This window comes from Rhincodon typus, chromosome 35 (assembly GCF_021869965.1).
Source record: "Rhincodon typus isolate 14 chromosome 35, sRhiTyp1.1, whole genome shotgun sequence".
In the NCBI taxonomy this organism is placed as follows: Eukaryota; Metazoa; Chordata; class Chondrichthyes; order Orectolobiformes; family Rhincodontidae; genus Rhincodon; species Rhincodon typus.
The window spans coordinates 13,285,051-13,295,720 of NC_063366.1; the positions used below are offsets into that span (position 1 = coordinate 13,285,051).

Genomic DNA, 10,670 nt, shown 5'->3' on the forward strand with positions numbered 1-10,670 from the left:
ACTGACCCTCCGACAGTGCGGCGCTCCCTCAGCACTGACCCTCCGACAGTGCGGCGCTCCCTCAGCACTGACCCTCTGATAGTGCGGCACTCTGTCCGAGTCAACCCTCTGGACGCTGCCCACTTGGGACCACACTGGCATTTGCGATGATCTGTCCAACGTCAATTTCTCTGCTCATTTGTGCACACCTCGCGGTCCTGCACTGTGACTTCCAGTTGGAAGCAGGAGTCTCCAGTTTTCACCTTCAGTGGATGATATAAAAAGAATACAACCACAAGACATTGGTAAGAAGTAGGCTACCCAGCTCATTGAGACTGCTCTGTTATTCAGTGAAAGCATGGCTAATCTGACCATCTTCAACTTCACTTTCCTCCTTTATCCCTTGATTCTTTTACTGATTAAAGATCCGTCTGTTTCAGCCTTCAATATACTTAATGGCTCAGATCTGACAGCCATCTGCAATAAATAGATTCACTGCATTCCGAGAGGAGAAATTTCTCAGTGAGCCCATACTCTGAGATTCTTCCCTCTAGTTCTGGACTTTCCCAGAAAGGGAAGTGACCTCTCCACATCTACAGCACCATGCCCTTTGGGAATTTTGTACGTGTTTCGATAAGGTCTCGCTCTTATTCTTTTAATCTCCACAGACCCGCAATGGCTGATTCTTGTTTCCAGTGTGACCCAGATTTCTGCCCCGAGTGTGGAACAATCCTGCCGCTCCCTGGACCTGAGGACTACGTTGTGTGTCGCAAGTGTGATTTTCAAATCAGTGTGCACAGTGAGTGTCAGAGTGCACGAGGGAAAACAATTCAGGAGCTAGCGTTGCAATCAAACTCGACCTCTGCTAACATTCAACACGTACTTGGGGTGGGGGAGGGAGGTGTTTGCTGGTTGTCTAGGTAGAAATGCCCTTGAAAGTTTCCAGTGCATCCAGGGAAAGTCACTCATGGGGCTAGGTACCAATCAGAGAAAACATGCTTCCACCACCACATCCGTAGGGCTGCTGGTCAGGGGAAAGTCTGAATTTTTTAAAACATTGTCCGTTGCATGTGAGCATCACTGGCCAGGGTGATATCTGTTGCCCACAGGCAGTCAAGAATCAGCTCCATCACTTTGAGTCTGGAGTAGGCCAGACCGGGTGAAAACGGCAGATTTTCTTCACCAAAAGGCATTAGTGAACCAGATGGATTTTTAAGACAGTTGACAGTGATTAGTTTACATGGTTGCCGTTTTTGTTCCAGATCAAGTTTTATCTTGTATCATGGTGCAATTTCAGAGGAAGTCGCCAGATTATTAGCCCAGGGTACTGGGTTATTAGTCTGGCCTCAACACCACTACAACGCTGCCTCCCTCAGGCAGTGTCACTCTCGAGATAATACATGAAAAAAAATTAAATTGTGCTCTGACGTGTACTGCAGTGCTAAAGACCCCCACTGCAAGTACAGAATGGGTTAGACCAAAATAAGGCTGTCTACTCTTTTAAACTGAAACTAGACCTCGCTGCTGTCTTAAACAGAAAGTAAAGCTATCTCAACACTGTCCCCCGTAAATATTCCCAGGACAGGGGCAGCATAGGGTTAGACACTGAGTGAAGCTCTCCCTTTGAAAGGGAAAGTAAAGCTTCCTCGACACTGTCTCCATCAAACACAGCCAGGACATGTATAGGGCATTTCACCTGATGAAGGAGCAGCGCTTCAAAAGGTTCTGATTTCAAATAAACCTGTTGGACTATAACCTGGTGTCGTGTGACTTCTGACTATGTTTTGCATGGAGTTAGATACAGAGTAAAGCTCCCTCTACACTTATAAACTGAAAGTAAATGCAATAAAACTGACACTACGCTGTCTCCGTCAAACACTCTCAGGGAAAGTACAGCATGGTGTTAGATCCAGAGTGAAGCTTCTTCTACTCTTCTAAATGGAAAGTAAAGTTCCTTCTACTCTTTTAAACTGAAAATTAAAGCCCCCTCAACACTGACCCCATCAAACACACCCAGGACATGTACAGCATGGAGTTAGATAGAGAATAAAGTTCCTCTACGTTTATAAACTGAAGTAAATCTTTCTCTACTCAGTTGAACAGAAAGTAAAGCTGCCTCGACACCATCCCCGTTAAACGCTCCCAGGACAGGTCTCGACTGGATTCAATCTGAGGACCTTGTTTGGGGTCGGGTTTACCTTGTGAGCTGGGAATTTGACTGGCTGCACTTAGCTGGAGGCTTGTGTGTGTGGCCTGGTCTGAGGTTGGACTCTAACTCTCAGTCACTGACTTCCTCCTTCTCCCAGAGTTCGAAGGAACAGAGATCCACACGGAAATGGTGTTTAACTATCCAGAAGTCATGCAGTTAAACCTGGCGGCTGAGGATGAGGACGGGGATCTCAAGGGGCCTGTGGTGAGTAGCCGTGAGGGAGGGTTACTACGGAGGCCAGGAGCAGTTGTGAATCAGTGACACTTGGAAGCAAGATGTACCGGTGTGGGGAAGAGGGGAAGGGGTGTATTGGGTTGGGAAGCGGGAAGTCAGTCAGGGAAAGGGGACACGCTTTATCTGAAGGGAGGGTTTGTATACAGTGTCTGATTAGGAGGGACATTTGATCAAGGGGCACAACAGGTCAGATCTTAAGACATAGTCATTGAATGGGTATTTGGATGGAAGAGTTTATTAAGCAATTTACAGCTGTTGTCAGGTGAGGAGGAGAGCGTTGATGAAACAAAGACAGCCAAAATTGTAAGCTGTACAAATTGGAGCATGAAAATGCAGCGATAGTGATAAATTGAAAGATGAGAAAACCACAGTATGCCGGTATCAATGTGGATAAATTCACCCTGAAGTTTAAAACAATAGAAGGTACATTCAAAATTATGAAAATGTTAAAAGACTGGAGGTTCAACGAGATGGGGCAAGGGTCTCCACATTCACCTAACTAGGGATCAGGAACGTATAATGGAGAATAACTTTTAAACCTAATGGACTACAAGTCTTTCTATCAATGGAATAAAATATTGAGGGGATGGAGTTTGAGTAACTGAGAGTAGTTTTGGGCCTGACACCTTGGGAAGGAGATGTTGGTCTTAGAGAGAACACAGCATGTCTTTACAAAAATAATATCTGGATCCAAGGGTTAAATTACAAGGAGAGATAAGCCCAAACTCAGATTGTATGTCAGTTACAGTTATGGGGTTAATCTGATTTAAGACTTCAAGATACAAAGGGAGCGAAATGAGTTGTTAGACTCCCCTGACCAGTGGAAATATTTCCTAACACTAGGGGGTATCATTTAAACCTGAGGGCTGTGGTGAACTGCGGCAATTCTGCATATTCAAAAGACGAGAGAACTTTGGAAACAGTTCTGCACAGAGCAGTTGGTTAGTTGTAACTGTGGGTTGTTCCAGGATATGGGAAAAAGCAGGAATGGAGAGTCAAGTCACAGATTCATCATGGTCTCACTTATGAGGTGGAACGCAGTCAGATTGGTCCTTGTATTATACACAAACTCCAAACTGTGTACCCAAGGAGAACCATGTGAGATGGGGCTCTGCGTGCAGAGGATGATGTGTTAGCAGGAGGGACCTGGATAAATGTGAGGTGTTGCTTTTTGGTAAAACAAACAAGGGCAGGATTTATGCAGTTAACGGTAAGGCCCTGAGTAGAGTTGTTGAACAGAGATACCGAGGGGTTCAGGTACATAGTTCTTTAAAACTTGCGTCACAGGTAGTCGGTGCTCAGACCATTGAGTACAGGAGCTGGGAAGTCATGTCGTGGCTGTACAGGACACTGGTGAAGTCACTTTTGGGAGTACTATGTACAGTTCTGGTCACCCTGCAGTAGGAAGGATATTACTAAATTGGAGAGAGCTCCAAAATAAGTTTACCAGGTTGTCGCCGGGACTGGAGGGTTTGAGTTATAAGGAGAGGCTGGATAGGCTGGGACTTTTTTCACTGGAGCATAGGAGGTTGAGAGGTGACTTAATAGAGGTTTATAAAATCATGAGGGGCATAGATAGGGTGAATAGCGGAGGTCTTTTCGCTAGGGTGGGGGTGTTCACAACAAGGGGGCGTGTATTTAAGGTGAGAGAAGAACTTAAAAAGGGACCCAAACAGCAATTTTTTCAAACAGAGGATGGTTCGTGTGTGGAATGAACTGCTCGAGGAAGTGATAGATGCAGGTACAGTTACAACATTTAAAAGACACGTGGATAGGTACATGAGCAGGAAGGGTTTAGAGGGATATGGGCCAAACACAGGCAAGTGGGACTAGCTTGGGAACATGGACGGGTTGGACCAAAGGGTCTGTTTCTGTGCTGTACGACTCTATGACATGGAACGGGGGCAGGCTGATGGAGGAGGTGCTGTGTGAGGGGGATAGGAGGGCGTGGATGGTGGTCGTTGAGGAGGGTGGGACACGGGATGGGAGTGCTTGGAATGCGCAATCCATTGGACGGCCATTCCCCAGTGGTTGGAATCTGGGGTGGGGTGGGTGGAGTGCATTTGTTGTCGCTGACCAGCGTGGTGTTTGTGCCACCAGGTGGAGCGGAAGTGCTCGCGGTGCGGACATGAAGGGATGGTGTATCATACGAGGCAAACCCGCTCGGCAGATGAAGGGCAGACAGTGTTCTACACGTGCATGAGCTGCAGGTGGGTGCACAGCTGGATGGGGGATGGGGTCAGCAAGGGAAATCACAGGGGGCAGCCCAGTACCCCCACACTCCCCAAAATCCGTTCAGTAGGTAGGGCGGGAGTGACGCACGGGTTTGGGAGTGAGATGCAGCCTTTATTATTAACCCTTTCGTGGGCATTGATAGCAAGGATTATATGAGTGGTTCATTTCATCCACAGTGCTGCGGGTCTGGAGTAATGTGTAGGCTGATGGGGTAAGGAAGGGCGTTTTCCTTCCCTAAAGAACACGAGCGAACCAAATGGGGTTTTACAACGGCCCGAGATGGTCTTGTGGTCACCGTCACGGAGGCTCCCGTCCCACTCCAGCCGTTTTCAGGCTGGTTCCGGGTTCCTGGGAGGGTGGGGGCAGAGGAAGAGGAGTTAGAAGCGGGCAGGCGACGCCCCGGTCTGACAACCCCGATCAGCACCGGTAACTTTCACCTCCTGTTTTTTGTGACATCTGCATATCTCGTTCTTTCAGGTACCAGGAAAAGGAGGACTCCTAGCCGGAGTGCGGGGAGAGCTCAAAGTGTGCGGTGAGACCTGGGACTAGTTTTCCAGAGACTTGCTGTAGCAGTGAGTCTCCCACACTGACATACACACACACAGTGAGGCATGGAGACAGCTGGCTATGACTGCCATTGGAACCAACATGCTCTGATGCGCCGAATAGACTGACTACATTTCAAAGGCACTATATCTCTCCTTCCTTTATTTAATCTTCCCTCTTTCCTTCCTTCCCGCCCATTCCCCTCTCTTCCATCCACTCTTAAACCCCCATCATCGTCCTTCCTTTCTGCTTTCCTTCTCCTTCCTCCACCTCTCCCTTACTCCCTCTTCTCTCTCCCTCCACCCATATGACGTCCCATTCCAGATTGTGTAAATGAGCAAACCAGATTTAGACTAAGAATCTGTGGAGCGGTCGCGCAGTGGTGGCTCAACCGGGGATTCATGTGTAATAAACAGAGCTTCATGCATCGCAGCGTCAAAGCCTCTCGTTTATGTGTGGCACTGTAACCGTCGTGAAACATTTAAGGTGCTACACAGGAGTGTGAGCAACCAGACTCTCCAGAATCCTGAGCAGTGACCCCGCTCCGATTGCCTGATGTAAAACAAAGGGACCCGGTCCAGGGCACTGAGACTCTGAGGAAACTGCGTGGAGCGCCAGGCTAAGGTGACGGAGCTTGTTCGATTCAGGACGGGGGCCGGACAGATACACCGTGTGCCCGCGTTTCGCCAAAACAGAGCACCTGCCTGCCACGTCATCCATCCTGTGGCACGTTGTCAGATCTCCCCTGTACCGTCGATCTGGTCTCACTTCGCCCTGATCTCCTGTTTTAACTCACCAGGCTTCCTTGGGCCTTGAAGCCACTGATTTTCCGAATGCTCTCTGGGAATTCTGCCGCAGAATTTCTCCTTGCAGTCACTGAACCACAACTTCTTGACATGTTCCTGTCCTTTCTGATCTTGTGCGCCTGTAATCCATTGCTGAATTACAGCCACCTTAACTAATGCACACAAATGGCTGACTGTTTTTTGCAGTGCTGTCAGGATTGGATCGTGGGTTGAAAGGTACTTAGAGTCTCAGAGCTGTGGTCCAACTCGTCCCTGTTGACCAGATATCCTAAATAAATCTAGTCCCATTTGCCAACATTTGGCCCATATCCCTTTAAACCCTTCCTGTTGTATACCCATCCAGATGCCTTTTAAATGGTGTAATTGTACCAGATTCCTCCACTTCCTCTGGCAGCTCTTTCCATACACCCAGCACTCTCTCTGCTTGAGAAAGGTGCCCCTTAGGTCCCTTTTAAATCTTTCCCCTTTCATCTTAAACCTGTACCCTTTAGTTTTGGACTCCCCCACCCTGGGAAAAGACCTCGTCTATTCATGATTTTATAAACTTCTGTAAGGTCACTCCTCAGCCCCTGACGCTCCAGGGAAAATAGCCCGAGTCTATTCAGCGTCTCCCTACAGCTCAAACCCTCCAACCCTGGCAACATCCTTGTAAATCTTTTCTGAACCCTTGCAAGTTTCACAATATTCTTCCTGTAGCAGTAAGACCAGAATAGCATGCTGTATTCCAAAAGTGGCCTAACCAATGTCCTGTACAGCTGCAACATGACCTCCAAACTACTATACTCAGTGCACTGACCAATAAAGGCAGTAAGTTAGTAAATTTTGGTAGAAAAATGAGAAATTATTATACTTGAATAGAAGAAGGAAGGATGATGTGGAAGAGAAGGGAGTTGGGAGTTCAGCTTCATAATGCATTAAAAGCAGCTACTTTGAGTGGGTAGGTATTGGCCTTCACTGATAGTCCAATCATGCAGCACAAAATTGGAGTCCCAATAAAACTGAATCAAGTAACAGTAGAAGCTCCCTTCCTTAAAAGACATTAGCTGCTCGTTTTCACTAATCTGGCATCTTTCTGGATTTCAACACATTAATTAATCTGAAGATATATTAATTCTATAACTTGTGTAATGCTAATTCAGGACGATTAAGTTCTGTGCTACCATAGAGGAAGTGAATGTCACTTTGTAATCCAGAACTCCCAGACTAATGCCTTAGGTCATAGAGTAAAATCCCACACCTGGATGTGATTTAATAACAATCTGGAATGAAGACAACCACTGTCAACTGTTGTAAAAACCTGGCACTAATGTCTTTTGGCAAGACCACTCAGGCGCAAAACCAGAAGCAGACAACTCGGCAAATGAGATCACGGTGGATCTGATCATCTTAACTTTTCGTGCTTTTTACCTGTAATCCTTAATTCCCTTCCTGATGTAAAAATCTGTCTATCTCAACTTTGAACATACTTAATCACCCTTTTCTCTCACATAAGTATCAAATCCAGCTTCTCCAAAATCTGTGTGGCCTTGTGTAACCAAAAGGCGAACACCACACAGTTCCACTTTTCCTCAGAGTTGTAAAGAAACCTAGTACATTCTCTACAACACAGCAGTATCCAAAAGTCCCCAGCTTACGCTTCCAATTAAAATATGTGTCCTTATAATTAAATTAATTCGCACATCTAGAATTGAATGCTAGTCTCTGAAATGGTGACCATGAAATCATCCATTAACATGAAGACATCTGGTTCAATAATGTCCTTCAGGGAGGGTAGTCTGTTATTCGTTTGACCTAAATGCGATTCAAGACCCAAGGAGAGGGAGGGATGTGGTTGACTGGCTCTGTGAAATGATTTAATAAGCCAATCAGTTTGACAGCAATTAGGGATAGGCAACAAATGTTAGTGACATTGCATTCAATGAAAGAATTTTACAAAATGAATGAAAATGATAAATAACAAGAATGTGTGCACCAACTACTGCAAGCCACCACCAGTAACTTGTTTCCTTGTGGGGCACTTCAATTGCATTTATGCTTGGTGAAGGATAAGAGTGCCATTGTTTAGCTTATGTTCAGCATTGCCTGGTATCAGTTGCAGCATTGAGTACACTGCAGTTTCTTTATAACATATCTTGGAACAATGTGACCCTGCTTAAATTGCCACGTTTTGATCTTTTCCAACAGTCTTAAACAATCCTCTGTTTGTTTTATGTAGGCTCTCATTTAGTTGCACACAAAGTGTTTGAGGCAATGTGTGAAAACTAATTCCTGGGGACATTTGGTGGTGCAACATCTTAAATGTGTTTATGGCAACTTCATCTGCTATTTCCAGAAAAACACAGCACAGCGAATCAGTAGTTACCACTGCTGCTTCATAGCACCAGGAATCTGGGTTCATTTCCCATTTTGGGGGACTGTCTGTGTGGAGTTTACACATTCTCCCCGTGCCTATGTGGGTTTTTACTGCGTGCTCCAGTTTCTTCCTGCAGTCCAAACGTGTGCAAGTTATGTGGATTGGCCATGCTAAATTGCCCATAGTGTTCAGGGATGTGATTAGGTGGGTTACAGGGAAAAGAGGTAGAGGCAAAAAACAGAAGTTGCTGGAGAAGCTCAGCAGGTCTGGCAGCATTTGTGAAGGAAAAATCAGAGTTAACGTTTGGGGTCCGGTAATCCTTCCTCAGGAGGGGGATGCATCTTAGTGGGATACTCTTTGGAGGGTTGGTGTGGACTTGTTGGGCTGAAGTGCCTGTTTCCACATGGTAGGGATTCTGCGATTCTACAATACAGTAGAATTTTACAATAGAGCAAACATTTAAAGTTCAGATGGTAGAAAGTTGAATACTTTGCATCTGCCAAGGAAGAAGATGCTACCAAGGTCATAATGGATGGAGATAGTTGAGATCTTATATTGGATGAAAGAAATGATAGGGATTAGTATCAGAAAGGCTAGTTGTAGTTAATGCTTACAAATCAGATGAGATACATTGAAGGTGGTGAGCAAAGGAATAGTGGAAATTGTGGAGGCACTGACCATAATCCTTCTTAAATACGGCATTGATGGTAGAGGACTGAAGAAATGTAGATGTTGCACCCCCGTTCCAAAAAGGGTGTAAGGAGAAACCCAGCTTCTATAGGCCAGTTACTCTAAAATCAGTGGTCGGCAGGCTTTTAGAGAGGGTACACTGGGGCAAAATTAACAGCACTCAAAGTTGAGAATTAATTAAGGAAATTAAGCACAAAGGCTACAAGCTTGTGTTTATTGAGTTTTTAACAGAGAGTGTTGATGAGTGTAATGTTTGATGTGTATTTGAACTTTCAGATGGTAGCTTGTGAATGCACAAACTACAGTCTATGGAAGAAAAGGGATAGTGGCAACAGGAAACATTGGTGGTGAATGATTGGTTTTCAGATGTCAGTGTGGTAACTAGGGCCATTGCTATTCTTGAGAGTTGGTTAGCTCGACTAAATGGCTCATGTGCGATGCAGAATTACACAAACAGAACAGGTCCAATCCTTATCCTGGTTATTGGTGTTCATGGAGGTCTTCCTCCTTGCTGTGCCCATTGTGGAGTAGTACCCGACAAGCTATATATAACCAACTGTCTATGTCTGAAATGCCCATGTTTCTTAGTCCACTATAACTAGTTACTGTAAATAATATTCTAGGTGCCCAAACTAGTGTATGTTGGGGGATAGGACATTTGACCCATCTGGCCTGCATTGCTATTCAGTCGTACCATGGATGAGCTGACTGTGACTTCAATTCCACATTTCCACCTATCCCCAATAACCACTGACTCCCTTGTTAGCCAAAAACATATCTACCTCTATTAAATGTTGTATTAATATTAAATCACCCTGCCTCCACCAGTTTCTGGGGCAGAGTTCCAAGACTGACCACTCTCCGAAATAAAATTCCTCATCACCTCCGTCTGAATCCACCCTCCATTTTAAACTGTGTTCCAGTTCCTCCCATAGGAGAACTATCCTTTCAGTATCCATTCTGTCAAGTCTCCTTGTTTGTTTCAGTACAATTGCCTTTCACTCATCTAAACCACAATGAATACAAAAGACCTAACCTGTCAAATTCTAACATTCCTAATAAAATAACACCATCCACAATGAGACTAGTGACTCTCAGAATGTTAAGTTTGTTTCCCTTGCCACAGATGCTGTCAGACCTCCGGAGTTTCTCCAGCGATTTCTGCTTTTGTTTCAGACTTCCAGCACCCTCAGTTCTTTGACTTATCGTACCGGTTGAGCAAACCTGTCTCGGGCTTTTGAGGTGTGGTGGTGGTGTCCCTTACCTTCGAGTCAGGAGACCCGGGTTCAAGTCCCACCTGCTCCAGAGGTGTGTAATAATGTCTCTGAACAGGGCGATTAGAAAATACATTGCGTGGATCTCTCTGAACTGCTTCTAATGCATTTACATCCTTCCTTAAGGGAAGAGACCAGAATTGTACACAGTGGCCTCAGAATTGCTCAATAACGTAAGCCCATGTGAAACTCTTTTCTTTTAACCCCCTCTTTATTCATTCATGGGATGAGGGCAGTTGAGAGTCAACCACATATAGGTCAGAGATAGTAGGAACTGCAGATGTTGGAGAATCCGAGACAACAAGGTGCAGGGCTGGATGAACACAGCAGGCCAAGCAGCATCA

The 10,670-nt window shown here is 45.5% G+C and overlaps 2 protein-coding genes across 4 annotated transcripts in view; one reads left to right on the forward strand and one right to left on the reverse strand.

Moving 5' to 3' along the window:
- Positions 1 to 5,630, forward strand: part of polr1h (RNA polymerase I subunit H) — a 6,377-nt gene extending 747 nt beyond the window's left edge. For both annotated transcript variants that reach the window (XM_048616532.1, XM_048616533.1), the window contains exons 2-5: positions 648 to 778; positions 2,286 to 2,392; positions 4,523 to 4,632; positions 5,135 to 5,630. In XM_048616532.1, coding sequence (XP_048472489.1) covers positions 655 to 778; positions 2,286 to 2,392; positions 4,523 to 4,632; positions 5,135 to 5,159 — 366 coding nt within the window. In that variant the 5' untranslated portion in view covers positions 648 to 654 and the 3' untranslated portion in view covers positions 5,160 to 5,630. The remainder of the gene's footprint in view (positions 1 to 647; positions 779 to 2,285; positions 2,393 to 4,522; positions 4,633 to 5,134) is intronic.
- The window catches only part of LOC109924732 (E3 ubiquitin-protein ligase TRIM69-like), a 32,552-nt gene that overhangs the window by 8,253 nt on the left and 13,629 nt on the right, over positions 1 to 10,670 (reverse strand). The gene's annotated exons all lie outside the window — the stretch shown is intronic.